Here is a 25,001-nt window from a genome sequence, read left to right as displayed (position 1 = left end):
AATGAAGACTTTCTCGATTCGAGTATTTAATAGACTTCAGGACCGGATTCATATTGGCACCACCAGCCTCAACAGACTTCTAATTAGATGCATCACACAAACAAACGAGCAACACAATTCTTGCCAAAGTCACAATTTCAAGGAACATAGGCAATAAGAATCAATCTAAATGTAACGAATGTGTACCATTGATATATTATGTATGAATTACAACGTTTTTGCCTCAAACCTAGGAAGATTATTATTATTTTTTATTTTTATTTTGAAGATTATAAAATTGATCTCCGCTTAATTTTTTTCTTTAAATATAGAAGGAAAAAAAAGAGTCCATAACACTCACACCCAATATTTTCTCATATATTTAGTTAAGTCAAACATTTTTCACAACAGTAATTTCAAAAATTAGAAAGAGAAAATTCTCGTTTTGTTTTTTATATGTCCAATATTCCAGCCTAGACTGCAACTTGCAATTACAAAATAAATTTCTCGGTAGTAAAACCGTGTGCATAAACTGGAAATTAACAATTAGCCTCGATTAATCGTCATGATTACGGCCCGAACCACTAGCTTCCCCTTCAGAGACAACGCTAGCTAAGCCATTCTCTATATCTTTTACCACATTCTCATAGTGGTTCCGCGTTAAGCTGTTATGAAAGAAAAATAATAAATAAGTTGATCGATTTTAGGGTTTAATTGTTGGATCTTGCTATATATACAAGAAACAAAGGAGTATCAAACCTAGTTAGTTCAGTTAACTTGATGCGGAAGGCTTTGAAATCCTTTGATGGTTCCTCCTCGTAACGAAACGGCTCCAGATTAGTCACCAAACAGTGATTTAGATTCTCCACAAAATTCTTCAACCTCTCTGATTAACAAAAATATGTTAGCTTATAATTAATCTCTCTCAGTAATTATGCATATACATATACAAAAGTTACATACCTTGCGTATCCTTCAATAAATTTTGCTTCCCGACCTCATCCTCTCGAAGGTAATATCCATAAACATAAGTCCATTTCAGGACCCTTAGACATTCTATGATCTGTATCATGTATGCATCACCTAAGTTATGTCGGAGACCAAAACACAAAACATAGATTTCTCGCACTAGTTTTACTTTTGCTAACCTGAAGCCCAGCTTCTAGGATGAACTTAAGCTGTGATACGTTTTCTAACTGTGTGTTACTTAGATCCTTAATCTGGAAAATAGATTATTAAAAAAAAAAAAAATGATTCGACTTTCATCTACAGAGATTGAAACAGAACGATAGTAAGGCGATAAAGATTTCTCTTACAGCAGTATCTAGTTTTGGCAGGTTTGCTTCTGCTTTTTGCATCAACTGTCCAAAAACCATGCTCAAAAGAAATTAATTCCTTTTTTGATAAGTGTAAAATGGATTTGAAGTTCAAAAATAAGTGCATGCATATACCAATTCATTACTGCTCCAATCTTCATAGCAATCTCCGTATCTATTTGGATCAGATTCTGACATTTCCCCACTTTGATCACTCTACAAAACATCAGAAAAGGTACAGTATAAAAGATCAATAAAAAAGATATTGGTTAATAACGCAAACCATGAAACATCAGATAAAGTACCGAGACAGCATTGAAGTTACAAGTGTATGAATCACCACCAGTTCCTTCCAGGTGTTCAATCCAGTCGAGACGGCAGTACCTGCAGAGGACATTTCATGAAAGAACTTAATAGTAAGATCATAATAATGAACCCCAAGACATGAACTAATAGAAAAACAATTAAGTATATTACCAACAGAATTCGTAGTTACAAGGTAAGCATTTCATCTTCAGTGAATTATCTTGATTTCGTGGGATACTTTGCATACACGTGGGACAAGGCACCGCATTTTCTAGTAGCCTAAAGTCATAACCCAAAAGGACTAAAACATTTCAGAAATGGGAAATAGACCGGTTTTGGATATCAGAAGCGTGTGTATTGCTAACCATTTTGCAGCAGTTTTACAGTCCACAGGGCTGTGAGCATCCTCTCTGCACTGAAGCTAGGATTCAATATATAGTAATAGAAACTGGATTAAAGACAAAAAGATTCAAGCTAAGAAAACTCACATTCCAACAGAATCTAACCAAACGGAGACAGGAGACACTGGCATTTCCAGAATCAGGACTAAGATCAATCGCGCATCTAGACCCCCGGATAGGATGCCATTTCATCTAATGCCAAAAAAAAAGAAAAAGCTAAATATATAATAAACCTTTTAAGCAACAAATGGTTCAAATTATCCTCTATGATCTATCTAACGTTGCTTTCCTTAATGCCTTATCATTACCGTCTCTCTGTTCTCAACGTAAGTTCTAAGGAGATATTGATTGTAATTGAACTTCTCTTCCCTGGAAGCAAATTCCTCAATCATATCTCGACCAACAGAAGCTGGACAAGAAGCGTGGAGACCAACACGAACAGGGCATTTCAGCCAAAGATTCCATTCAGCAGATGGCTTTTCACTGATGATTTTGTTGATGTGGCCTATAAATATTACATGTCATTTATATAAATAAGGTCAGAAAAATCATTTTATCTAAACGAGGTAGATATTAATGCATACTTTTCCAGCAGCGAGTGCATATACGATGGCCACAAGAGACCGATGCGAAGTTCTTATGTGGGTTTGATTTGCCACAGGCTCCGCAAAAATACTATACGAACATTAAGGGATCTTGCGTTAACTTAAAGATTTGAACAAAATAAAGTAGAATTAATTAAAAACATTTGAATCAAAGATTGTTGTTAATAATTACCTCGTTGTCATCAGAAGGTGGATCAAGTTCTAATAAGCCCACGCTTTCTCTAACAATCTGAGCACCAGCAGACCATTGTTCACGAATATCATCAACATCCCTAAGTACATAAAACAAAAGAAACAGAGAGATCAAGAAAAGGGGTTGCTTGTAGAAGAAGAAATTCAAATCTTAGAACAAATTTTGGGACGCAATCAAAACTCTTTTACCATCTCAAGTGAGAAAGCAGAAGTGTGGCTTCAGCTTTGGAGAGGGAAGTAAGATCTGAAACACTTCGAATGTCAATTTCCATAAGCGCTCGAATATCTTCCTCTGTCAGAACAGTTGCATAATTCCGTTGGACAGATTTTTTTGTGGTCTGACCATCTTCTAAAGCTGCGTTGACATACGACTCATACGCCTCCGCCTCGGCCTCCGATTGGATTTCGAGCTCACCCTGGCTTTTGATTACGGAATTATTATCCATACGAGAAAACAATGTGAGAAGAGACGATGTTGTCCTCTTTTTTATAGAATTCAATTGAAGAAGACTTGGTCTTTGACAAGGGTGTACAATTCTCTTACTTTTGCCACAAGCAATCTTTAAGTTTCTCAGCTTTTACTCCCCATCTTCCGATGTCTTTTTAATAAGTTCAAAAACTAGCTTGTTCTACTTCCCCTTAACCAAGAGTTTACCAAAGACAATTGGGAATCGTACGTTTTTAAATAATAAAAATGGTTGACAAGTGAAAATCTCACCACGTCACATTGATGAGACTACTCTGGATTTCAGTCTAAAAATATCATGTAAGAAAACCATATAGTATTACATATTGGAAAAGTCATACTTAATTTTTTTATTAATCATGCATGCAATTGGGAATATTGTATGTTCCCCATTAGCTTCCTTGTAAGAAAGTGTCTCACAGAGAGAATATGAATAGGGATGAAAAGAAAAGAAAAATCAAGGAAACTACATCTCAAGTAAACCAAAATGGAGTTTTTATGACAATATATATAATAACTAATAAATAACCAACAAAAGATAAAATAAAAAAATAAAATAGTTAACGTCAACTCCAGCATCTCAACTCTCAAGCGGAGTCCGTGTAAAATTGAACCGATCGTCCATTATGCATCACGGAATCTACAACTCGGGATTAAAACAAATGGGATGGGTAGTACTTCGTCGGACCAATGGATCGGGTCACTCCATGTTGATTCCTCGAAATAACAACATAAATTCCATTCTTTCAACCAAGTGTTCTTGGTCTAGTGGTTGCTATTTGTGGAGGAATTGTTCTGTTGGTCTAGGCCAGGAATCGATTCCCCGCAAGCGCGCAATTGCTAGATCTCCACTTGGCCACATGGATATGGATCCTTGCTTTCGGCCCATTTGCATACCCAGAGAGAGAGTCTATATGTGGGCTGCACCTCCTCCAGGGGATTAGTCTGGGCCCCTCCATAGGTCTGGAATTCCCCTGAGTTATAAAAAAAAAAAAAAAACTCCATTCTTTCACATAAACATAATAATGTTAGTATTTATTTAATTGTATACTGTGTTGTGTCTTTATGAATTATTTTATCTTTGTTGGTGTATCAAAAGTGACGTGTGTAAGTAAACCTTTAAGGGGCTAAAGGGAAAAAAAAGCCTAAAGCGTTAGATCATGTGGATCCTACCAGTGTCTCCGTGATGGCTCGCAGCCTCACACCACGTACGAGTGCAAATTGTGCAAAATCAATTATTCGCTTTTCATAAGAAAAAGTAAATGGTGTCACTTTTTGTTAATTAATAATTATGGTGACTTCTGAACCGAATAATGGTGATACTAATAAGAACCGATAAGAAATACGAACATCTAAATAATATAAATAATGTGGTGATTTCCAAATAAAATGATTCCAATGCCACCCTTAGCTTGCATTTGTGATCTCATCATCACTATTGATTTTCGGATCTTCTCGATCTGCGTTGATTTTGTACATATGAATAACATTTCATTGTTTTAAGTTTATGCCTTCATGGCAATATTTTGAATAGAAAACAACATATCTTTTAGCTTAACAAAAAAAAAAAGAAGCCATTCTTATAACATTTCATTCATAAATATGCATGGAAAAGGGAAGTAAATGTAGTATAAAAATTGGTCCTATATATATCGAGTATTTGCAATGGGTCATGGTGACCGTATATAATGTAGATGAATAATTGTGAGGTGAAGAAGAATAATGATGGCGACTTTGTATTCTTCTCCTCCCACTTAAATTATTGAGCGACAACGTGGCTTTTTGTTGGCCCATATCTTCAATTTCCAATCTCTCCACTCCTTATCCACCACGTGTCCCCTCCAAGCTGCAAGACCAACTGTGTATATCTTTGTCACATCCAAGTCGTTACAATGACAGTGTTTCACATTCAAAAGGGTTAATTATCTATCATCTACAGTAGATGACAGTTCATGATTATATCTGCACATAACAAACATATAACATCATATCATATACATGCAGATGCAGTGTTCTGTGACTAATTCTTAGATTATCTGCACTATGTAAAAAAGATATATAAACTAAAAGAATGACAATGACATATATCTATATATATATTTTGGACAGTTGTACTGTTCATTTAAGTTTTTCGTATTTTTTCCCTAACATGTTAACTTCTATTAAATTAAACTTATAAAAAATAATGTCCCTTTTTTGTAACACTTAAATTATACAATAAAAACAATATTTGATGCCTTTGATGGATCAATTTACCAATTTAATTTCAAAATTCATCATTGGCATTTGACAATTATACCCTAATTGTCGGGGATCACTAATTTTAAAACGACATTAGTCACGCGAAGATGCCAACCCATCACATCATCATCATCATTCATCATCACCATCATCATCATCAGACATCGCGGCTTTTATAAGTAAACAAATCGACTCTAATGTCTTTCTCCCGACACAAGACAAAGAGAAACACAGAGAGCCGAGAGGAGAGTGAGTGATGGGTTGTGCTCGCTGCAAATCATCAGATCCATGGCAAACATCTGCCAGTGCCTTGGAAGAATACGTCGATGAATCTGGAATCAACGAAGCCTGGGTTGAGATCTCTCACCGCGGATCATTTGTCTCCGGCGAAGGTAGTAGTCGGAAGAAGCTGGAGAGGAAGAAGAGCCAAGTGTTACTGGAAGGTTACGTCGAGACTGCTGCTGTGGATGATCAAAAAGACGATCTGACGAGATCCAAGAGTTTGACGGATGACGATCTCGAAGATCTCAAAGGTTGTTTAGATCTAGGGTTTGGTTTCAGCTACGACGAGATCCCTGAGCTCTGCAACACTCTACCTGCTTTGGAGCTTTGCTATTCAATGAGCCAGAAGTTCTTAGACGATAAGCATAAATCACCGGAAAGTTCGTCGGTGGAAGATTCTCCGTCGCCTTCACCGGTCACCTCCACTCCCATTGCCAATTGGAAGATCTCTAGTCCCGGTAAATATATTTGGTGATCTAAATTCAAAGTTTGTTGCTTTAGGGCTAGTGTTAAAACAAGGATTTGTAACATCCAGTGCTTGTTACAGAGGCCACAAATCTGACTCTGAGATTGGGATATGAAGTCTAAATGTTATCAATTTTGTTGTTGGTTACAGGTGATAATCCGGATGATGTGAAAGCTAGGCTCAAATACTGGGCACAAGCCGTTGCCTGTACTGTCCAATTGTGCAGCTGAATGAATCATTGTCACTTCTCAACACCAGCGAATGAACAACAATAACTCAAACATTGTTAGCTAAGGAGGAGATCTCAGAAATGCATTGGAAGGTCTGAAATTTAACTGAATATCAACAATGATTCTCACTTTATTCCATGTATGTCTAGTACTAGTAGTATCTAGTCTAATGATTTTATGAACGGAAATAAAGGTATCACTTGAATAAAAAAATATCAAATTCTTTCTCATTTACATGCTGGTCTCGGCATCTACAGCTTAACATCTGACATCTTAATAGCTGGATTCTTCTCCTTATGCAGTAGTAAGAGCATTCACTCACTTAACTGGTCATGGTTCCGCTGAGGTAACAAATCTAACTGTGTCTATTAAGTAAGTGTGATGCAATATGATCATCCTCTTTCCCATATTAAACCGTGATGAAGTGTGTGAAGCTACTGTGTAAAGCTTATTACAAGTGAGATATGAATGAAAGCTGGATTGTTGTCCTTGTGCAGTGGTGAGAGGCTTTGTGTTTATGAGGGCTACTACTAACTGGTTATGGACCTCTACTTGCTGAGGTAACTAATCTTAACTTGGTAACTGGATCTATAACATAACCTTCTTTATGAAGGTAATGCCATTACTACTGTCCTCTGACAGTCTTGACGCATTCCTTTTAATGTGTGTTGAAGCTTACAATCTTGTGGCTAAATTGCCTAATTTGGTGATGATCATTAATTGTCTATAAAGAATCGAGTGAGAGGAAAAGAAACAAGATAGACGCAGATATTGCGTGTTTCCATCTTTTTCGTTCTTCATCAACTAACCATACTGGTGAAAACGTGGATGGCTGATTACAGTCCTAGATGCTCAATATGGCGACTGAAGATGAGTCATTTTCTGGATCTTGAGGGTGAGTGTAAATATAAGCTTAAATAGCTTCTGATGACTGTTCTGTAATACATGTTACCGACTCCACTCAACAAAGTCTTGAGAGGACTTAATCATCTCAAATTACATAGCCGCCTTATCAATGAAATTCTGAATACGTATTGACTCGTGACATTTAGGAATTGTTGCTCTAAAATGTAATTAATTTTTTTCTATACTTGCGCAGTTCAAGCCCTTTTTCATATACGTATTGCTCACAAGAATCGGAAACATATGAACCAGTTTGCAATAAATCAAGCCGCAAACTTAGAACACTGCAAGACAATATAGATTTAGATCGAGTCTCCAAAGGACGTAGCAGGAACCACACAAAGAACATCGGTTTCTCACACAGCCATGAAAGCTACCAGTTGCTAAAACATTATGTGTCAATTGCTATATCCATGTCCAAAGATATCCTTATTTCGACCTAGACGGCTTAACTAAACCATTGTGTCAATGTTGCTCCTCGCTTGACTGAAGCTCCTTGTAAGTTGTAAGTTACTTTGTGGAGGCACTCACAGCTAAATCTGTCAATGTCATTGCAGAAGCAGGGTCGGTCAAATGGTATGCAGGTACATTAACTACTTGAATAAAGATTTCGGACCTATATATTATAAACGTGGCTTGCTTCATTCAACAAGACAACCATAGACAAATACGAAAGATCACACAACCTGTTGTATGTTGGAATCAAAGTCTACTCATTATTGGAAATGACTGTTAGCTCCATCCATTAAAAATAGAACGAAAACCACGAGACACATCTTAGAAGCTAGTCAATCTAAAAGCATCATTGCTTTGATAAGCTTAACAACGAAAAAGAAAATTCTAATAAGACATTCTGTGTGACCAAGATCTACTACATATAAAAGATAAACTTTCTTCATTACTAGGCATAGATGACTACCCTATCTATCACCAGTCAAACAGGATCAGCTACCTGTCTTTCTCACTTTGGTTGATAGAAAGCCAGTTATCTTACCTTCCTGTTTTGCACAATCGTGGTAACAAACAGCTCCTGCTCACTGTTTGATTTAGCTTGCAATTTCTTCTTTTACTAAGCTTTTCAATTTGCCCTCTTTTCGTGGATCTTTTCTTTTTGCTTGAATATGATGCACAAATGCGGCTACTATGTCATGGAGTTTCGGGGGAGGCTTGCTTGTTGAAGAAACATTATGACCAGCATCCTTTAAAGCTCGAGCGACATCCTTTTGGGCCTTCTGGAAGTGCACATTACACAGAGCAGGAACAGTCGATGCAAGTGTTGGTTTTGGACACGTTATTGCTTTTGACTGAGCTCTGCATGAACGATAAAACCACACAAAGTTAGAATAGAGATGATTATATAATCATCACATGCTAGTTGCACTTCAGAACGCAAAAATTAAGCTCTTTCCAATCAGAGATATAAAAACACAAATGACATAGTCACATAACAAAGAACATATCATCTGACACCTGGTCCATGTTTATTACCATAACAGCTAGACCATCACAATAAGAACTTCAGGAATATATAATCATGCAGACAATCCTAACTCATATATTCTTCGCCCATTATCACATTACCAACAATGCAAAGTACTTTCAATTTCTCACCACGAAACAAAACCAGTCTCAAAAAACTGGATTTCACAGAATTACAAAAACATATTAGCATTTATTGAAGCACCTATTATTTCCTAATGCGAAACAACCACAAATAAAGGAAGAGAAAATATGCGAATCAAAAGTTATATAAACAATGAAATTCGAAATTGAGAACCAACCTTTTGTTGACGTAAGTACAAGACGTGTAAAGCTTCTGCTTTTTATCCATGAGAATATGAAGCTGACAGTAATTGGTGAGTGCCATGGCCTTGGATTTGCATCCATTACCACAAGCCACACAGTTACCAGCCTTAACGCCATCGTTGTCATTGTCTCCGCTACCTTCAATTTCATCCCCAGTCTGTCCTTCAACCTTACGTCTCTTGTTTTGCTGATGATTCTCATCTTTGAAAGGACTAACACCATAGTTCCAACTATAATATCTGTGTTGCGCCTTGAGATCTTCCATTAGAGCCCAGTAATGGTCTCTGTAACATCTAGCGAGCTGCTTCAGGTTGTGCGATCTGCGTCGGAGAAGCTCAGTGCGTGTGATGTGGCTGGAACTTCCCAGGATCTGATCCTCCACCGCCATGGAAATCGGTGAATTCGACGACGTCGAAGGGTTATTAGGGTTTCGAAATTGGGATTCTTCAGATACACCGGGTTTCGAGGGGATTGAAGCAGTGATCGGAGATGGATGCCTAGGAGGTTTGGATGAAGAAGGGTTTTGCTTCGAAGCTGACGCCATTGTTGTTACTGTTGGAAAACAACGAGAGAAAGAGAGTGGCGAGAGGAAAGAGAAGGACGAGAGAGGAAACTCTGGCAAAATTGAGATTTATAGAAAGGCCTAACTTAAAAGCCCATTGGGCCATAACATGAACCGAAAATCCAGAAAAAAAAAGCGAAGTAAACCGGTTGGTTTGTTTAAGAATTCAGGTCTGCTGGTGGTGTGCGGCTGTCGGTGGAAGGCTCCACTTCAGTAAAGTAGGGCCCACAACACGAACCAGGCTGTCTTCTCATACCGACACATACATTACACCAAACGCAATCTTCACCGTTGATTCTTTTCCAATCCAACGGTTGATAGAGACTGCTGATCCGTCACCCGCTTTAGTTTAGTGTTTCTTCTTCCTTGTCTCTCCCGAGAATCTCTTATTTTCTCGGCAACGAAGCAAAAAGGGTAGTTTTTGTCGGTTGAATCACAAACTAGTTTTCTCGATCTCTCTCTGGATCTGTAGCTGATCTGCATTGCGGGTAAGCAATTTTTCCACAACTAATATTGGTAACGATTTAGCTAAATCTTGACTCGGGAATTTTGTCTCGCTGCTTGATTGTTGATTTCGTGATCTCACATTTTGAATTCTTCACATATTTTCTACACTGTAGATTGTAATCTTATACATCAATCTCTCCAATTTGTTATAATATTGGTCAATTTAACAGCTATTAGGGCTTTTTCTTAGTTTTTGACTAAAGAACTTAAAGAGTTCCATGTTTTTGGCTTCCTTTGTTGATTTTGGTCTTTTGGTTTTAAGTTCTTCTTGTTTAAGGTAGATCTGTATTGTTAGTAATTTGTGTTCTATTTTCTTAATAGTATTGTTCTCAGATGTTTATTGGGGACAAATGGATGTTTCTAAATTTGTTTTTTTTTTGTTTGTTGATGTTTGCAGCTTGTAGCTGGTATTTGTTCCATAGTTGTAAGATATGGTGACAATCCGGAGTGGTTCCATAGTGATTCTGGTTCTGCTGGCTGTATCATTCCTGGCCTTGGTTGCAAATGGAGAAGACAAAACGATTAAAGTGAAGAAAGTGAGGGGAGAGAGGGTGTGCACACAGGGATGGGAATGCAGCTGGTGGTCCAAATACTGCTGTAACCAGACGATATCAGATTACTTTCAGGTTTATCAGTTTGAGCAACTCTTTTCCAAAAGGAACACTCCAATAGCTCACGCTGTTGGTTTCTGGGACTACCAGTCCTTCATTACTGCTGCTGCCCTCTATGAGCCTCTTGGGTTTGGTACCACTGGAGGAAAGCTCCAGGGACAGAAAGAAATGGCTGCCTTTCTCGGTCATGTCGCCAGCAAAACGTCCTGTAAGTTCTCTTCATTTTTTACATAGAGTTGACCATCCAAAACTGAACCATTTTGGGAATCTGGTATGAATAGAAGATATGGATGCTTTAAGCTTAGCTCCGTTGCTTTTTCATCTTATTAATCTGATCAAACTCAGACATCCAGAATCATGAAAATGGACATGCCCTTGGTTGCAGTTGGTGGTTTTCTATGTTGTAAGAAGCTTTGCATTAATATGGATGTTACTGTGATGTCTTATAGGTGGCTATGGAGTCGCAACAGGAGGGCCTTTAGCTTGGGGTCTGTGCTATAACAGGGAAATGAGCCCAATGCAATCCTACTGTGACGAGTCCTGGAAATTCAAGTACCCTTGCAGTCCTGGAGCTGAATACTACGGACGTGGTGCCTTACCCATTTACTGGTACGCATTTTGTCTTTGAAGCTAGATGAAAACTGTGAAATCAAACAATTTGCATTCTTCCATACTCAAATTTCAACGATCATCGGAGGCTGAAGGTATTTTACCTCTGTGTTTATTTGAAGGAACTTCAACTACGGTGCAGCTGGGGAAGCCCTGAAAGCTGATCTCTTGAACCACCCCGAGTACATCGAGCAGAATGCGACACTTGCATTCCAAGCTGCAATCTGGAGATGGATGACTCCAATCAAGAAATATCAGCCCTCGGCTCACGACATCTTTGTTGGAAACTGGAAACCTACAAAGAACGACACTTTGTCCAAGCGTGGCCCGACTTTCGGCAGCACCATGAACGTCTTGTACGGAGAGTACACATGTGGTCAAGGTTCCATTGATCCAATGAACAACATAATCTCACACTACTTGTATTTCCTCGACCTCTTGGGTATTGGAAGAGAAGACGCGGGGCCAAACGAGGAGCTGAGTTGCGCAGAGCAGAAACCTTTCAACCCATCAACTGTACCTTCCTCTTCCTCTTCGTAAGTCTTATGATGTATCGCCATTGCTCTCAAGTCTCTCTTGCTTCGCCGAAGAAATATTACTTAATAAGTGAAATTGCTTGTAGTAAAAAAGAAATATGTGTGTTTTGTCCCTCTAGAACTTATAATGCAAACAAAATTTATATTTTTCTGTATGTAAAACCATATTTAATTATTGTATTTGAAGAATGTGTGTAAAATAGAGAAAAGCGAAGAAACATAAATGTGGTTTGCGAATGATATGTCATAAATTTGTTCACATGGTTTTGTCATTTTGTGTATATACGCATTATACTAAAACTCATAATTTATCTAAAAATAATGGAAAAAATATCCTATGATTTTCATCTAAAATGAAGGAATTGAATTTTAAAAGTTTGTTACAATTGAAACGACAAAAAGGATAATAGTACTGTACAGTAAAATATGAGTTGTAATAGTGTCAGGAACACCTAATTTACATTTGTAATAAAACTAAAAAAAATACCCAACAAGTTTCGAATTAATGGGTCGAATCGAATTGGGAAAATAAAAAAAAAAAGGAAATTGAAAAGTCCACGTAGGAAACTAAAAATTAGTAAAATAAAAGAAAGGCTGTATTGGTGGAAGAACTGACCAACAAACTCTGGAATTTCTGAACTTCCTCGTCGTCGTCGTCGCCGGTCCGGTGGTTTCTCTCAACTTCTCCGCCGAGACGACTGACGCTGTAAAAATCAGGCACGGGGGAAGAAGGAAGAAGATGACTTTCTCAATCGTCTCTTTCCCCATCTGCGCAAGAATCACGCTGATTTGGTTTCTCACTTGTCTTATATCCGTATCTTCTAATCCCGGAGTCTTCAATGTTAAGTACCGTTATCCAAGGCTTCAAGGGTCTTTAAGCGCCTTAAAGGAGCACGATGACCGGCGTCAGCTCACAATTCTCGCCGGAATCGATCTACCCCTTGGTGGAACTGGTCGTCCTGATATCCCCGGGTCTCTCTCTCTCTCTCTCTCTCTCTCTCTCTCTCTCTCTCTCAACTTTCAGATTCAACTAAAGACTTCTTATTGTTTCTTTAGCGTCTCTGATCACTGGTGATTTCGAGATTTTTAGAGGAATTTAGTTTAAAGTTGAGATTTTTAGATAACTTGCATTGATCTCTGTTTCATTGTTTTCTCAGGCTTTATTATGCAAAAATTGGAATTGGAACACCTGCTAAGAGCTATTATGTTCAAGTCGACACAGGCAGTGATATTATGTGGGTTAACTGCATCCAGTGCAAACAATGTCCTAGACGAAGCACTCTCGGTGTAAGCCCTCTTGTTTTGTGTCTCATCTACGTTTGTAATTTCGTTGCTCCAACTCAATGGGTGTGCGCTTTTCTTTCTCTATATAGATTGAGCTTACACTCTACAACATTGACGAATCAGACAGTGGAAAGTTGGTCTCTTGTGATGATGATTTTTGCTACCAGATTAGTGGTGGTCCTCTCTCAGGCTGCAAAGCTAATATGTCTTGTCCTTATCTTGAGATTTATGGAGATGGTAGCTCTACTGCTGGTTATTTTGTCAAAGATGTTGTGCAGTATGACAGTGTAGCTGGTGATCTCAAGACTCAAACAGCTAATGGGAGTGTCATATTTGGGTTAGTTACTTTTAGTAATCTCGCTTTACATGACTTGTCTTTAAACTAGTAAACTGCTGCAACATGGTAAACTTCTTTCTGTTCTCACTGAACAGAACACAATTTCACCTTGCTTGTGGTCAAGGTTTTATTTTTTTAAGTGAACAGAAAAAAAAAAAAAAAAAAGGCATGGAAAAGGCTGTAACAAAGTTTAATTGACCAACAATTCTTAAAGCACATACGAATGACAAACAGATAAAACTTAATTGCTTAAAGAAAAAATCTTGAGATTCTGAGCATCTATTCTTTTTTATTTTGAAAGTAACATGTGAATAGGTTCTCCACCATATAGTGAATATCACAAATAGACCTTTACTGAATATGTTGTGCTTTTCATTGTGACAGTTGATTAGTTTGCTAAGGTATCTTCCCGAGCACAGCTCATTTCATATGCTTCTACACGTTGGAAAACTTAGTAATTTAGAAATACCATATTTATACCAAATTTCTATTTTAGTTTTGTATCCTGGCCTGAGAATTGCTGGTCACTTTTAAAATCCCTCAGAGATCTGTAAAAGAGTAGACTGTTCATTACAAGGTTTTATCATTCATATGGCAAGGAAGCTTAATCCGTCATTCCTCATTGCCTCTTCCAGATATTAATGTTTTTATATGATCTTGAAGGTGTGGTGCTAGGCAGTCAGGAGATCTAGACTCTTCTAATGAAGAAGCACTTGACGGAATACTTGGATTTGGGAAAGCTAATTCCTCCATGATTTCCCAGCTGGCCTCATCAGGGAGAGTGAAAAAGATATTTGCTCATTGCTTAGATGGAAGAAATGGAGGTGGTATATTTGCTATTGGGCGTGTTGTGCAACCAAAAGTAAACATGACACCATTGGTACCCAATCAGTATGTCAACATTGTTTTCCTTTTATAAAATTTTACCTTTTTCTTGCGTTTGTGGAATCATATGCTTCAAATGCAATCAATACCTATTCCATTTTGGTAAGAAGCACAATGAGATACTGGTAGATGCAGCCACCATGTTATTCCTGTTATAGTCTTGCTTTAGACTAATCTTATATGCTCGCTCACCGAGATTCAGTATTCTTTCGAGTACATTGGAATAGCTGGACTTTTAAACGAATAGTTGAGTGAATCTTCTTGCAGTTCTTGTGTAGAGAAAGAAAATAACATTAGTGTACTTTACTTGAAAGCTTCGTCTGAGCTGGTGAATGTATTCTTTCTATTGGTCTTTTTTGTTAACAGACTATTTTTGTTTTTAATTGTAGACCACATTACAATGTCAATATGACAGCAGTTCAAGTTGGTCAGGAGTTCCTAAATATCCCAGCGGATTTATTTCAGCCTGGAGATAGAAAAGGAGCGATAATTGACAGTGGTACAACCTTGGCCTATCTTCCAGAGATAATCTATGAACCATTGGTGAAGAAGGTAAGTTCAAGAAAATATCCAGTTCTTAAAGACATTTGAACTGCAGAGTCTATTCTCATAGATGTGGTTCTTTTATTAGATAACCTCGCAGGAGCCTGCTCTGAAAGTACACATAGTGGATAAAGATTATAAATGCTTTCAGTACTCTGGAAGGTTAGTTTTACGTCTTGCTTTTATAATTGACAAATTTTAAATAGGCATTTACCAAGAATATCTTTGGATATCATTGTGGATGTTTTGCATGCAAGCAACTGCTCATTGTGTTGTCAACGTATCACACAATAGTTTTCTTATGAAACCACATCTTACCTTTGCTGCAGAGTTGATGAGGGGTTTCCGAATGTCACTTTCCATTTCGAGAACTCGGTTTTCCTTAGGGTTTATCCTCATGACTATTTGTTCCCTTACGTAAGCATCTTCAACCTTTCTGATTGATTTTTCGCTCTTGTAATATTCGTGTTACAGCCTTATTTTGCTCTCAATCTTGCTATCCACTGCACCGCGAACTCATAACACCAAATTTTCACAGGAAGGAATGTGGTGCATTGGTTGGCAAAATAGCGCAATGCAGTCCAGGGATAGGAGAAACATGACACTTTTGGGAGGTACCTTAATTGGATACATAGTTTGCAGTCACATTATACGAAAGCATGACTTTAGTTTAATTGCAATTCAGTTTGTGGAAAAAGCCCATTGTATGCTCTTGCTCTCAGTGACAATGAACCCTGTGTGACTCAATCCAATGCCCACAGTATCTTACATTCTCTTTTGCAGATTTGGTGCTTTCAAACAAACTTGTTCTCTACGATCTCGAAAATCAGCTCATTGGATGGACTGAGTACAACTGTAAGTGCTATATATCATACACTTGAAAACAATATAACGATTTCGAATTTGAAACAAAATTTTATGTGTGCTTTATCTCTCTTTGCAGGCTCATCAAGCATAAAAGTAAAAGACGAAGGCACAGGAACAGTTCATCTAGTAGGCTCACATTTTATCTCTTCTGCATTACCTTTGGATACCTGTCTGTTTCTACTCTCTGTACTTCTCCTCATGACTATGTTCCTCCTTTAGAGACTCCATATAGTTTATCTTTTGTACATAGATTCAACATTTTGCTAAAATGGTAAAAAAAAAAAAAAAAGGTCTGATATATATAGATAATACAAAGAAAACCAGCAGATTGATGATGAACATTTTATTGACTTAACTAACTTATTGATTTACTCGCACTGAAAAGACCAAGAAAGAGGGCGCAGAGCAAACTGGTGTGAGTTGGAGTAGTTGAAGGAGAGAGTCTGCATAGGACTCAGCGGCAGGCCATCGTTGACGACACAGTTTCCGGTGGAAGAGGAGAGAACGCGGAGGAGTGTGGGGTCCACAAGCGTCTGAGGAAATCCTTGACATTTCAGACGAAGGTTGATGATTGGACACATGGGACATTTGTTCATTACCTCCACTCTGAACATCTTTCCTTCTCTCCACTTCACCTGTGTCTGCCTCACCGCTGGTTCGCTGCTTTTGCTCTCACATATTGCCCCAGAACCTATACATACAACCCCATTCACATGTCTATATATTAAATTATAAGGAAAAATTTTAAGCTTTGAAGTTACCTATCTGAAGAAGCAATAGAGCAAGAGATGACCAAAGAAGGAACTTGAGAGGTTTTGACATTTGGACACAAGTAAACTGAACTACAGAAGCATCATACTCCGAAGCTGAGTATATATATACACATACACAGTGACACAAAAGCATGCATACACGTGCGTTTGTTTGTGTGTGTGCGTGTGAGGGAATGGGTCAAGGGATACGACCAATAATGGTCACATGCACAGATAACCAAAAAAAGGTGGAAATAAAGTTACACTACAAAGGACTTAAAGGAGTGATAAGGACTTCTTCCTTCACATGTGTGTCAGACTGTAGAAAACTATACACCTCTTATTCCTGACTCAAAAACATATATAATCCCTTGTTAAATCTCTAATCAGCGCTTACCAGATACAAAATTCTGAAATCAAATGTTATGTAGCATTGATATGGATATAAATGGAACCATCATGTATAAAGAACCTGATAGATAGGTGAAACAGCAGATTAAGGCTCATTTGAGTCCGGAGAAATAAGAGAATGCTGCTTTTTTTCATTTACCCAAAGAATGTAATGTGCCTCTTGTTACAAAAAGCTTTACTGTGTAAGATATAATTAGTATCTGTACAAGAAATGGATTGTTACAAAACAGGGATATAATCGAACCATTTCAAGTCAAGAGCATTGAGAGTCACAGTATGTGTTTAGGGAGATTAATGGGCATCTCTAGAGAGGAAAGTTAGCCAGAATCATGAGAATTCGCAAACGTGTGACATCCTTACAAAGATCTCGTGCAGACTGTTGAAATGGCAGATGTGATGATCTGGATCAAGTAAGCACATGCAAGTCAAAACATATGGTTAGGAGCTTCCATTCAATGGTAAACAAAAGGATTTTGTAAGTAAATTAGACAACTTGTACTGAGATAAAAGTTTTATTTTGTGACTAATGAAACCATATTTGCAATACAAATGGCTGGCCTCACCATGAAATAATGCCGTATCGAAGATATCAAGACGCATTAAAGAAGTCATTGTCTTCAATGGATATAAGACATCTACTAACCTGGAAACTAGCTTTCAATAGCTACAAAGAACAAACTATTCCCAAGTTAACATACTAACAAGTATAGCTTACCTCTCAGGCCTCTGTCCACTCTTTTAACTCACAGCGAGAAGCATGAATATTTGCCTGTTGTTCTTCGGCTTCTGTGTCATTAACAACACCCCGGCATCTTGGGAAACCACAGTAACATGCAAGGCGCTCATCAATTGAAAAGAACCTGCAATGTTGAAGACTAAAAATCAGGAAATAATGGAATTTCAAAAGCACCCGTGAACTAAAGGGCACGAAGGAAAACCTATAATCATAGGTCAGCTCCTCCCATTTTGCGACATCCCTCTTTGCAAATATGATAATATGCTCATCACCATTAACACTAATGACTCTTGAATAGCAATTTGGCTGTACAGAAGCATATCAATAAGTAATGTGATGATATTGCAGATGCTAACTAGATTAAATAACAAATTGTCAAAACTACTTGACCATACCTCACATGAGTGATTGATAAGGTGGGCAATGCTTCCCGTCCTTGTTGCGTCTATGACCCGCTCATTATCAATTCTAAACATATAGGTCCCAGCACCCTATATCATAAAAGAAGTTCAAATATATCAGATTCTAAAATTAAGAGAGTAAAAGTTAGGAAGATGCGTAGATACTAACAACACAGATTTATTAAGAGAATGCTACGAGAATGTTCCGGGCTCAAGCCAGAGAAAGAGATCAATAAAATACATCAAAGTAAAGTGATATATTGGTCTAGATGAGAAAATCCACAGATCAATGTGCTGATAATTAGGTCCAATGTTGCTCAGAATTTTCTAATAAGTATAAAATGTACAAGGTCAGATACGTACCACCATTGAGTTGTATATAAGATGTTCTCTCTTGTCAGCTATTGGTGGCCTAACAAGCTCACCAGTGTACTCAATCACCTGCAACCACCCAATTCACAATATTGTCATGACTGATGCTATACTATGCAAGAATGGACAATTCAGTTTAAGAATGTCTAACCATATCCCCCGCCCTGTGCGGAAGCTTTGCAAAGATCCCAAAACCATGAATTCCCGATTTCCCTGTAGAAGAAAATTAGTTTTGATAGATATTTTAGGCTTTATGGGAAACGTTTCCCATCTAATCCAATATAAGTAAAAATGATCACTATACTCAGAGACCCATCACAGGAATGCACCATACATCCCAAGAATTAAAGTAGAAAATAAAATCCTACCAGTTTTATCTTACAGAAATTCCACTAATTTGATCTTCAAAACCCCCCCCCCAAAGGCATGAAAAACTGAGGCATCATAGCAGCAACTTTGACAAGTAGTAGCATCTTTTACGATTGCTGATTAAAGGCTTACCGAATGCTAATCTCTTCCTGTAGGTTTCCTTCATGAATGTATATTTCTCGGCCATAGATAGAATATTGCTTGGAGTAATTATTTGTGACATCTTTGATCCATAAATGCGTTCATAGGTCGCAAATTCATGTCGAGAGTATCCACCAACAATATACGGCTGATTCTCAACAAATAATCGTTTTGAAGAAGGACCAGCAAGAGCTTCGGGTTCCTTTCGTCCTCTTCTTCCAAGATAATTATATGGCTCTACGAGAAACAGAGGGAAAAGATGTTAATAATCCTGTAAGATAAAGCTATACTGACCTATACAGTGCCCTCTTTTATGAATTTTGGATGTGAACATGAATACAAGCAAACACAATGTAAAAAAAATACATGAAATCAGATCTCTGAGCATAAAATATAATAATCTAAGAGAATAATGTAAGATTATTAAAGCTGACCAAAAGACACACATAGTCATATGTGCGGTAAGAGAATTTTGAGCAAAACAATTCCATCCCAAATAGGTACAGTCAATCTACAGTTTTATTTCTAGCAACTATTGATCAATGCAACTGCATACCAGTGCGAGCACAGCCAGATGGATTAGGAGGTGGGAGATACTCCGCAATATTATGAGCTGGTTTGATCATGTACTCTGTTTCTAAGTGGTCATTTGATGTTTGTCGATGCCTCTTGCAAAACGAAAGCAGGCGGATGCACTGATCTGCTTCATCGTCATCCATTGATAGAAGAAAAAGCCTATCCTCATCTGCAAGCTACAATGACAGTACAAGAATGCTATCATAGTTAGAACCATCTCTTTTGTTAAATCTGTGTGTTCAGTAAACGTATATGAATGAACGCAGAATCTTATATTCCCCTGTAGGATATGAAAGTACCTCAACACAGAGACCAGCAGCTCGTGCACATAGAGGATGATATGCCACTCGACAAGAACTATTTGAACACTGAAAATCGGCATCATTGTTCTCGTTAAATACTTTTTTCAGTGACTAATATTTATGTAATTAAATATTGTCATCTGTGAATGGTACACAATGATTCAGCTTTCTCTTGCCATCAAAATAATTCTTACTTGGATACAAGCTCCATAAGATACACCACAGATGCTGCACAACAATTTCCAACGATCCTGTTTTGAAGTGTGAAGAAAAAAAGACAACTATTCAAGCATCACATGGCTACTGAAAATTAGATTATGTTGCGCTTCTCTAGTTGAAAAGTAACTAACTCCATTTAAGACAACAGATGTAAGGGGAACTGAAAAAGAATAGAGCTCAAACCTTATTGACTTTATTAACCCCATCGATCGGTTCCATCTTCTTGACATCCAATAAGCAGGTTTCTGGATAATATCACAATCATTGCTCATACATCTTGGATAATAAAGGTAAAGCCTTCAAAATCCTTAGTAGAAAGCAGAAATATGCAGAGTAACAAATCAAATGGTGAAGATTATACCTGGGATCCATATGGCACAAGCCAGATGAGCCCAGCGCCCATCAGTTGTCGGCTTCATAGCGCCCCCTGAAAGATATTTTGTTGGCTATTAACAAAGAATATAGAGACTCCATACCAAAATGGTTGGGTTCAATTACCTACTACAGGACAAAGACAACATCGAGGAGGAATATCAAGAGCGCCAGGACGACATAAGTTGCATAACCACAGAATGCCATCACGGGGTTCCAGCTGCCCATAGCATCTAGTATGGACCTAGTCCAAGATCAAAAAAAAATTTGAACTGAGCATCACCAATTAAAAAGAAAGGATGCCAGCCACTAAAAGGATATATAATAGTATCAACAACTCAGAGAAAGCAATACCATCATTCTACATTTATCACATTGCAAGAACAAATTATTCTCATATTCCTGCAGACACAAAAATCGAAGTCAGAACTAACTTATTAAAGATACACGATTAGATATGCATACAAAACGTTCTATCAAGAAAGAAGTGTTAACCTCATCCATGTGGCAGACATTGCACTTATCAAGATCTTTCCAGTCCACCCGTACAGGTCGGTAACCAGTAGGATGATCTTGATACTTTCCGGAACTATATTTGCGCTGAGAAACCTTGGAAGGTGGTCTAGATTGTAATAGCCCCTGCCATGTAGGTCAAGACTTATTGTAGGCACAACATATATAAAATGCAATTGATAGAAGCTGAAGAATATTACAAAGCAAGAAATTAGAAATCTACACCACATACATAAAGAAAAGTCACAATTTGTTTTTATATAGATTAGTTGTCGTAATGGTGAAATCTTCTGTGAAACCTTGGTTCCTTTATAAATGATGCAGATCAGGACCCACCCTTAGTTTCTATAAGAGTTCGAATTTCTCCCACAAAGAGATAAGGAGAAAGATTTAATGCCTATAGCTTAATAATTTTGAACTTCCATGCCAGACATAAAGGATGCCTATTTATGTGTTTTAACTGCAAAGCAGAAGGCAGAGCACTGCAAAGTTTTCAGGGTCCCGAAATGAGTACAACGGAGAACCTAGCGAAAACTCCTGAGAGTTCAGTGAATGAAGGAGTAAAAGGAGAAAAAACTAAAACCACTACATATAATTTAAGATTCAAGAAGACAAACCTGAATAAGTTTATCGACTTCTGGGTTGGAGAAGCCAAACATATCTGTACCAGATTCATGAAGTCCTTCACCCAAACCATCAGGACCATCAGAAGCACTCTGAATCTTTTTTATCCTATTATATATTTTATTCCAGCAGGCAGATGGAGTGTCCCCTTTGAACTGTCCAAAAACCAAGTATTAATGTAACACATGGCTATAACAAACTTTCTATCCACACAAGCCTTCCACCTAGAAACCTAACCTGCTCACCGCTGTTGGTTGTAACTCTGAAAACAGGGCGATTTTTTGACTCGGCATCTCTAAGCACTTCCATCTTGTACATGGCAGATGCATCAGGATCTGCTTAAAGTCAAAGCAAGAAATCGCGCATATATGAGACCAAAACTGCCTGATTAATATAGAAAGCACAAAAACTGGTAAATAATTGACCTTTTAGTGATATAAATTTTCTTATAGCTGTATACCCTTCAGGCCAAGTATGCTTACTATCCTTGAAAAATTCTGAGTCTGTCACGATCCTTCCTGGCAGACAAAGACAAGTGATATACACGCCTATGCATAATGAGCAGAGTTCATTCCAACCAAGGATGATCCAACATACTAGTTAGTTTCAAACATTACCAAGGTTCATTATCTGCAGATCGCCTATTCTATGCAAGCAATCTCCAATTCCTGTTGGTTGCAACCAGACTTCTCCATCTTTTGTGTAATCATCACCCGAGTTTGAGCTGTCCTCTTCTCCACTATTAGTCCTTTCCGAACATTCAGTATCAGCAACTTTTTGAAGTTGATCCATCCTTCCTGGAAGCTTATATTCTTTTAGGTACCTGGGTGAGGAGAGTTACAGCAATTTAACACAGGCATCATGTTCTTGTTCAGATAATCTGTTTGTTAACAAACTTCACTATGTTGGGAAATAAAATAAAAAAAGTAGAATGCCAGTGAAAAGCAAGAGAAACTTACATTTTTGCTTCCTCCATGGCCTCTTCAAACCGAGGTTGCTTGCACTTCAGAGGAGACCGTGAGAGAAGCCCTTTAAGAAATGAGACCGCTTGTTTGACTTGTATTCTAACCAAAGGAAAATTAGTCAATTTCCACTCTGAAATTATGATGCGTAACATTAATTTCAACAATTCGGTGGTATAACAAGATTTTAAGAAGATTTGACCTCGCAAAATCATGGGTGCCGAAAAACTGTACGAGGACAGATCTTCCTCCAGATGCCTTGTTGTTTAGACCTTTCCGCTTTACAATAACAGACTCATCAACAATAATTGCTGGCCACATAGCATGACCTGTCCGGAAAAGTTTAACACACACAACAGTATGATTCTCAGTATGCATAATTAGTTTTCTTCAGAAGGTTATTCTGGAAACCAGAATGTCTGAAGGCTAGGCAATACATGTGTACTAAGCACCAAAAAATTCTAACAGCAATTAGGTCTCAAAGAGAAAGAATGCGACTAATATGCTTCCTAACAGCATCATGTTTCTTACACCATAAAGGGAGGTTCTATGCCTAAATATTTTCTACAACAAGATAAGAAAATACGTCTACAAGAATACAGAAATCGGTTTGATTTAGAGCATTCACCTGTTAGTTTCGCCCATATGATGTCTCTAGGCTCAAAATCATGGCAATCCTCAAAAGAAGCAGCCAATATAACCAGTTCATCATAATCTTGACCATGAACGGCGACATCATTAGTACCGAACTTCATGTTTAGCAACTCCATCTCGTCACGAGAAATTAAAAATTTGATCTTTTCCCGACGAAGAGCTAATTCCTCGCCATCTCCATCTCCATATTTGACCTGTAGTATGTTTTAGTGGTGAAAAAGATAAGCATTTAGATATTCCATCAATCACCAAAATAATGACATGAGCCAGATTCAATAGACAGAAATAACTTACAATGTGATGCTTTGTCTCTACATTATATCCGACGATAGAACCAGGATACCAAACAGCATCCAATGGCCAAAAAACCTAATGATTAGACAACAATCAACTGTTAACAGGACCCTCTCATAAATAGAGAATGAAATAGCTAAACCACATAACTATATAGCTGAAAGCTTGCCTTGCATTGCAGCCCAATGAAATTTTTAGGATCGACACCGTCATAACTCAACCTGCCATGCCAAAACTCGTCCATCATACAACAGCAAACTAACAAATAGACTAAAAGTCTATATTGTGAACACCAAAAGTAACTAGTGCAAAACAACAGTGAACAAGTAGAAGAAGCCACTATTCAACATGTCAAACAAATGACTTATCTCTAAGATCAGAGAGTTGGTATAACCGGCAGAATTAATGGTAGGTGAATCCTAACCTGACCCATTTCTTAGCTGTAGCAGAAGCTGAGACAACCTTCTCCTGATTTTTGACAAAACTCCTCTTACTCCGGGAAGATCCATCTTGTTTATTTCCGCTACACACAGCTTTAATTCGACATCCGCGTAAAGGCGGGGTAGCAGAGACGCTTAAAGTAGTCGAATCCACACCCAATTTCATGAGCTCACCATTACCAATCCTCCTTTTCTTCTGCTTCTTCTTCTTCTCCTCCTCCTCCTCCTCATCAAGCTCCGCATTTTCAATTTTTACAATCCCATCCTTTCTCTCATTCTGAAGTAATGCTAACTCAACGAAAGACTCCCTCCGCCGCCGCCGCCTCCTCTTACGGCGACAATAGACGTGAACAATCTCCGGTCGCCGATGAGGCTGCAACTCAAAACTATCGGTCATTGGGTTCTTCTGGGCATTGACCTTCTTGTGTGAACCAGCGGCGCTAATACAACACAACGAAGAGGAGGAAGAAGAAACGGAGTAGACGCTCTCAAGAGAGGCGTAACGAACAGGAATATCACCGTGGTCATGGAGTTCCGTTTTGATTTGGGTATCTTCTTCTTCTTCCTCCAAAGGTTTTGGGACACACGACATTGAAATCATTCAAAGGAAGAGAGTAACAAAGCTGTTGGGTTCTCGCTCTCTCCTTTAATTGATATTGAAATTGAAATTGTTAGGTTTTGAAGGATGCCGAGAATTAGGGTTTAAGAGAAAGAGGGATGGTTTGAGAGAAGAGCTTTTCCCGCCGGCTAAAATTAACCAGTAGAGTTCTTCTTCTTCCCTCTTCCAGATCTGCTCTTCGAAAACTGTTTAATAACTTCTGCAACCACCGAAGTGTACATATGTGTAAACAAAGACACGACACCGTTTTGATTGAAGAATCTCTTTTTGTCTTATCTGTCTCTTGTTTGTCTTGATGGGTAGTGTTTAG

General features: G+C 38.0%; 7 protein-coding genes across 20 annotated transcripts; 3 read left to right on the top strand and 4 right to left on the bottom strand.

Annotated features, from left to right (window-relative positions):
- Positions 1–323: 323 nt before the first annotated feature.
- LOC9328374 (probable E3 ubiquitin-protein ligase ARI12) lies at positions 324–3,438 on the bottom strand. The gene is made up of 14 exons (XM_021011130.1): positions 2,989–3,438; positions 2,780–2,879; positions 2,587–2,677; positions 2,311–2,507; positions 2,090–2,194; positions 1,967–2,016; positions 1,773–1,880; positions 1,601–1,679; positions 1,431–1,511; positions 1,296–1,340; positions 1,128–1,199; positions 943–1,042; positions 739–865; positions 324–644 (listed from the first exon to the last, which is right to left on the bottom strand). The coding sequence occupies exons 1-14, from the start codon at positions 3,243–3,245 to the stop codon at positions 536–538; spliced, it is 1,521 nt and encodes a 506-aa protein (XP_020866789.1). The 5' UTR covers positions 3,246–3,438; the 3' UTR covers positions 324–535.
- A 2,261-nt stretch (positions 3,439–5,699) lies between these two features.
- On the top strand, positions 5,700–7,574 carry LOC9325636. 9 transcript variants are annotated; one of them, XM_021012035.1, is made up of 4 exons: positions 5,700–6,246; positions 6,405–6,576; positions 6,787–6,830; positions 6,982–7,574. In XM_021012035.1, the coding sequence occupies exons 1-2, from the start codon at positions 5,763–5,765 to the stop codon at positions 6,482–6,484; spliced, it is 564 nt and encodes a 187-aa protein (XP_020867694.1). In that variant the 5' UTR covers positions 5,700–5,762; the 3' UTR covers positions 6,485–6,576; positions 6,787–6,830; positions 6,982–7,574. The 9 variants fall into 9 exon arrangements, with proteins under 9 accessions (XP_020867694.1, XP_020867700.1, XP_020867699.1 ...); XM_021012041.1 differs by having other exon boundaries at positions 6,787–6,856; XM_021012040.1 differs by having other exon boundaries at positions 6,765–6,830.
- Positions 7,575–7,627: 53 nt separating this feature from the next.
- On the bottom strand, positions 7,628–9,877 carry LOC9328373 (INO80 complex subunit D). 3 transcript variants are annotated; one of them, XR_002329295.1, is made up of 3 exons: positions 9,169–9,877; positions 8,382–8,698; positions 7,628–7,926 (listed from the first exon to the last, which is right to left on the bottom strand). XR_002329295.1 is itself a non-coding variant. In XM_021012031.1 (2 exons), exons 1-2 carry the CDS (start codon positions 9,735–9,737, stop codon positions 8,434–8,436), a joined length of 834 nt encoding a protein of 277 aa, XP_020867690.1. In that variant the 5' UTR covers positions 9,738–9,877; the 3' UTR covers positions 8,005–8,433. The 3 variants fall into 3 exon arrangements, 2 of the variants coding, with proteins under 2 accessions (XP_020867690.1, XP_020867691.1); XM_021012031.1 differs by lacking the exon at positions 7,628–7,926 and having other exon boundaries at positions 8,005–8,698; XM_021012032.1 differs by lacking the exons at positions 7,628–7,926; positions 8,382–8,698 and adding an exon at positions 8,728–9,024.
- Positions 9,878–9,965: 88 nt separating this feature from the next.
- LOC9328372 (chitinase-like protein 1) lies at positions 9,966–12,277 on the top strand. 2 transcript variants are annotated; one of them, XM_021012029.1, is made up of 4 exons: positions 9,966–10,243; positions 10,660–11,081; positions 11,323–11,482; positions 11,605–12,277. In XM_021012029.1, the coding sequence occupies exons 2-4, from the start codon at positions 10,694–10,696 to the stop codon at positions 12,020–12,022; spliced, it is 966 nt and encodes a 321-aa protein (XP_020867688.1). In that variant the 5' UTR covers positions 9,966–10,243; positions 10,660–10,693; the 3' UTR covers positions 12,023–12,277. The 2 variants fall into 2 exon arrangements, with proteins under 2 accessions (XP_020867688.1, XP_020867689.1); XM_021012030.1 differs by having other exon boundaries at positions 10,124–10,239.
- Positions 12,278–12,609: 332 nt separating this feature from the next.
- Positions 12,610–16,232, top strand: LOC9325635 (aspartic proteinase-like protein 2). Its single transcript, XM_002892263.2, has 10 exons — positions 12,610–12,990; positions 13,176–13,305; positions 13,392–13,639; positions 14,303–14,530; positions 14,914–15,076; positions 15,156–15,229; positions 15,397–15,484; positions 15,606–15,681; positions 15,851–15,922; positions 16,011–16,232. Exons 1-10 carry the CDS (start codon positions 12,758–12,760, stop codon positions 16,151–16,153), a joined length of 1,455 nt encoding a protein of 484 aa, XP_002892309.1. The 5' UTR covers positions 12,610–12,757; the 3' UTR covers positions 16,154–16,232.
- On the bottom strand, positions 16,211–16,852 carry LOC110224800 (uncharacterized protein At1g05835). Its single transcript, XM_021012042.1, has 2 exons — positions 16,696–16,852; positions 16,211–16,625 (listed from the first exon to the last, which is right to left on the bottom strand). The coding sequence occupies exons 1-2, from the start codon at positions 16,838–16,840 to the stop codon at positions 16,303–16,305; spliced, it is 468 nt and encodes a 155-aa protein (XP_020867701.1). The 5' UTR covers positions 16,841–16,852; the 3' UTR covers positions 16,211–16,302.
- Positions 16,853–17,208: 356 nt separating this feature from the next.
- Positions 17,209–25,000, bottom strand: LOC9325634 (histone-lysine N-methyltransferase ATX2). Of its 3 annotated transcripts, none has more exons than XR_002329293.1 (26): positions 24,057–25,000; positions 23,802–23,853; positions 23,633–23,707; positions 23,313–23,532; positions 22,887–23,013; positions 22,682–22,786; positions 22,340–22,545; positions 22,148–22,240; positions 21,960–22,057; positions 21,716–21,877; positions 21,081–21,224; positions 20,940–20,987; positions 20,712–20,829; positions 20,575–20,640; positions 20,397–20,458; positions 20,189–20,245; positions 19,992–20,060; positions 19,673–19,868; positions 19,108–19,353; positions 18,758–18,819; positions 18,598–18,675; positions 18,229–18,324; positions 18,036–18,139; positions 17,813–17,957; positions 17,661–17,740; positions 17,209–17,498 (listed from the first exon to the last, which is right to left on the bottom strand). XR_002329293.1 is itself a non-coding variant. In XM_021012028.1 (25 exons), exons 1-24 carry the CDS (start codon positions 24,671–24,673, stop codon positions 17,816–17,818), a joined length of 3,243 nt encoding a protein of 1,080 aa, XP_020867687.1. In that variant the 5' UTR covers positions 24,674–25,000; the 3' UTR covers positions 17,209–17,498; positions 17,813–17,815. The 3 variants fall into 3 exon arrangements, 1 of the variants encoding a protein (XP_020867687.1); XR_002329294.1 differs by having other exon boundaries at positions 17,661–17,732; XM_021012028.1 differs by lacking the exon at positions 17,661–17,740.
- Between the last annotated feature and the right edge of the window lies 1 nt (position 25,001).

The sequence above is a fragment of the Arabidopsis lyrata genome (assembly GCF_000004255.2).
Source record: "Arabidopsis lyrata subsp. lyrata unplaced genomic scaffold ARALYscaffold_1, whole genome shotgun sequence".
NCBI lineage: Eukaryota > Viridiplantae > Streptophyta > Magnoliopsida > Brassicales > Brassicaceae > Arabidopsis > Arabidopsis lyrata.
The sequence above is the reverse complement of the archived record's forward strand: the minus strand, read 5'-3'. Positions and strand labels throughout refer to the sequence as shown.

Excerpts from the sequence above, each read along its gene's own strand:
- LOC9328374 (XM_021011130.1), bottom strand. The coding sequence starts at position 3,245 with ATGGATAATAATTCCGTAATCAAAAGCCAGGGTGAGCTCGAAATCCAA. Across the intron at positions 2,880-2,988 it reads CTGCTTTCTCACTTGAGATG|GGATGTTGATGATATTCGTG; the intron begins GTAAAAGAGTTT and ends TTATGTACTTAG. Across the intron at positions 2,017-2,089 it reads TGGTTAGATTCTGTTGGAAT|TGCAGAGAGGATGCTCACAG; the intron begins GTGAGTTTTCTT and ends TCCTAGCTTCAG.
- LOC9325636 (XM_021012035.1), top strand. The coding sequence starts at position 5,763 with ATGGGTTGTGCTCGCTGCAAATCATCAGATCCATGGCAAACATCTGCC. Across the intron at positions 6,247-6,404 it reads TTGGAAGATCTCTAGTCCCG|GTGATAATCCGGATGATGTG; the intron begins GTAAATATATTT and ends TGTTGGTTACAG.
- LOC9328373 (XM_021012031.1), bottom strand. The coding sequence starts at position 9,737 with ATGGCGTCAGCTTCGAAGCAAAACCCTTCTTCATCCAAACCTCCTAGG. Across the intron at positions 8,699-9,168 it reads TGTACTTACGTCAACAAAAG|AGCTCAGTCAAAAGCAATAA; the intron begins GTTGGTTCTCAA and ends TCGTTCATGCAG.
- LOC9328372 (XM_021012029.1), top strand. The coding sequence starts at position 10,694 with ATGGTGACAATCCGGAGTGGTTCCATAGTGATTCTGGTTCTGCTGGCT. Across the intron at positions 11,082-11,322 it reads TGTCGCCAGCAAAACGTCCT|GTGGCTATGGAGTCGCAACA; the intron begins GTAAGTTCTCTT and ends GATGTCTTATAG. Across the intron at positions 11,483-11,604 it reads GGTGCCTTACCCATTTACTG|GAACTTCAACTACGGTGCAG; the intron begins GTACGCATTTTG and ends GTTTATTTGAAG.
- LOC9325635 (XM_002892263.2), top strand. The coding sequence starts at position 12,758 with ATGACTTTCTCAATCGTCTCTTTCCCCATCTGCGCAAGAATCACGCTG. Across the intron at positions 15,077-15,155 it reads ATGAACCATTGGTGAAGAAG|ATAACCTCGCAGGAGCCTGC; the intron begins GTAAGTTCAAGA and ends TTCTTTTATTAG. Across the intron at positions 15,923-16,010 it reads TGGATGGACTGAGTACAACT|GCTCATCAAGCATAAAAGTA; the intron begins GTAAGTGCTATA and ends CTCTCTTTGCAG.
- LOC110224800 (XM_021012042.1), bottom strand. The coding sequence starts at position 16,840 with ATGCTTTTGTGTCACTGTGTATGTGTATATATATACTCAGCTTCGGAG. Across the intron at positions 16,626-16,695 it reads TCTATTGCTTCTTCAGATAG|GTTCTGGGGCAATATGTGAG; the intron begins GTAACTTCAAAG and ends TTGTATGTATAG.
- LOC9325634 (XM_021012028.1), bottom strand. The coding sequence starts at position 24,673 with ATGATTTCAATGTCGTGTGTCCCAAAACCTTTGGAGGAAGAAGAAGAA. Across the intron at positions 23,708-23,801 it reads TCATTGGGCTGCAATGCAAG|GTTTTTTGGCCATTGGATGC; the intron begins GCAAGCTTTCAG and ends TCTAATCATTAG. Across the intron at positions 23,014-23,312 it reads CATATGGGCGAAACTAACAG|GTCATGCTATGTGGCCAGCA; the intron begins GTGAATGCTCTA and ends TTTTCCGGACAG.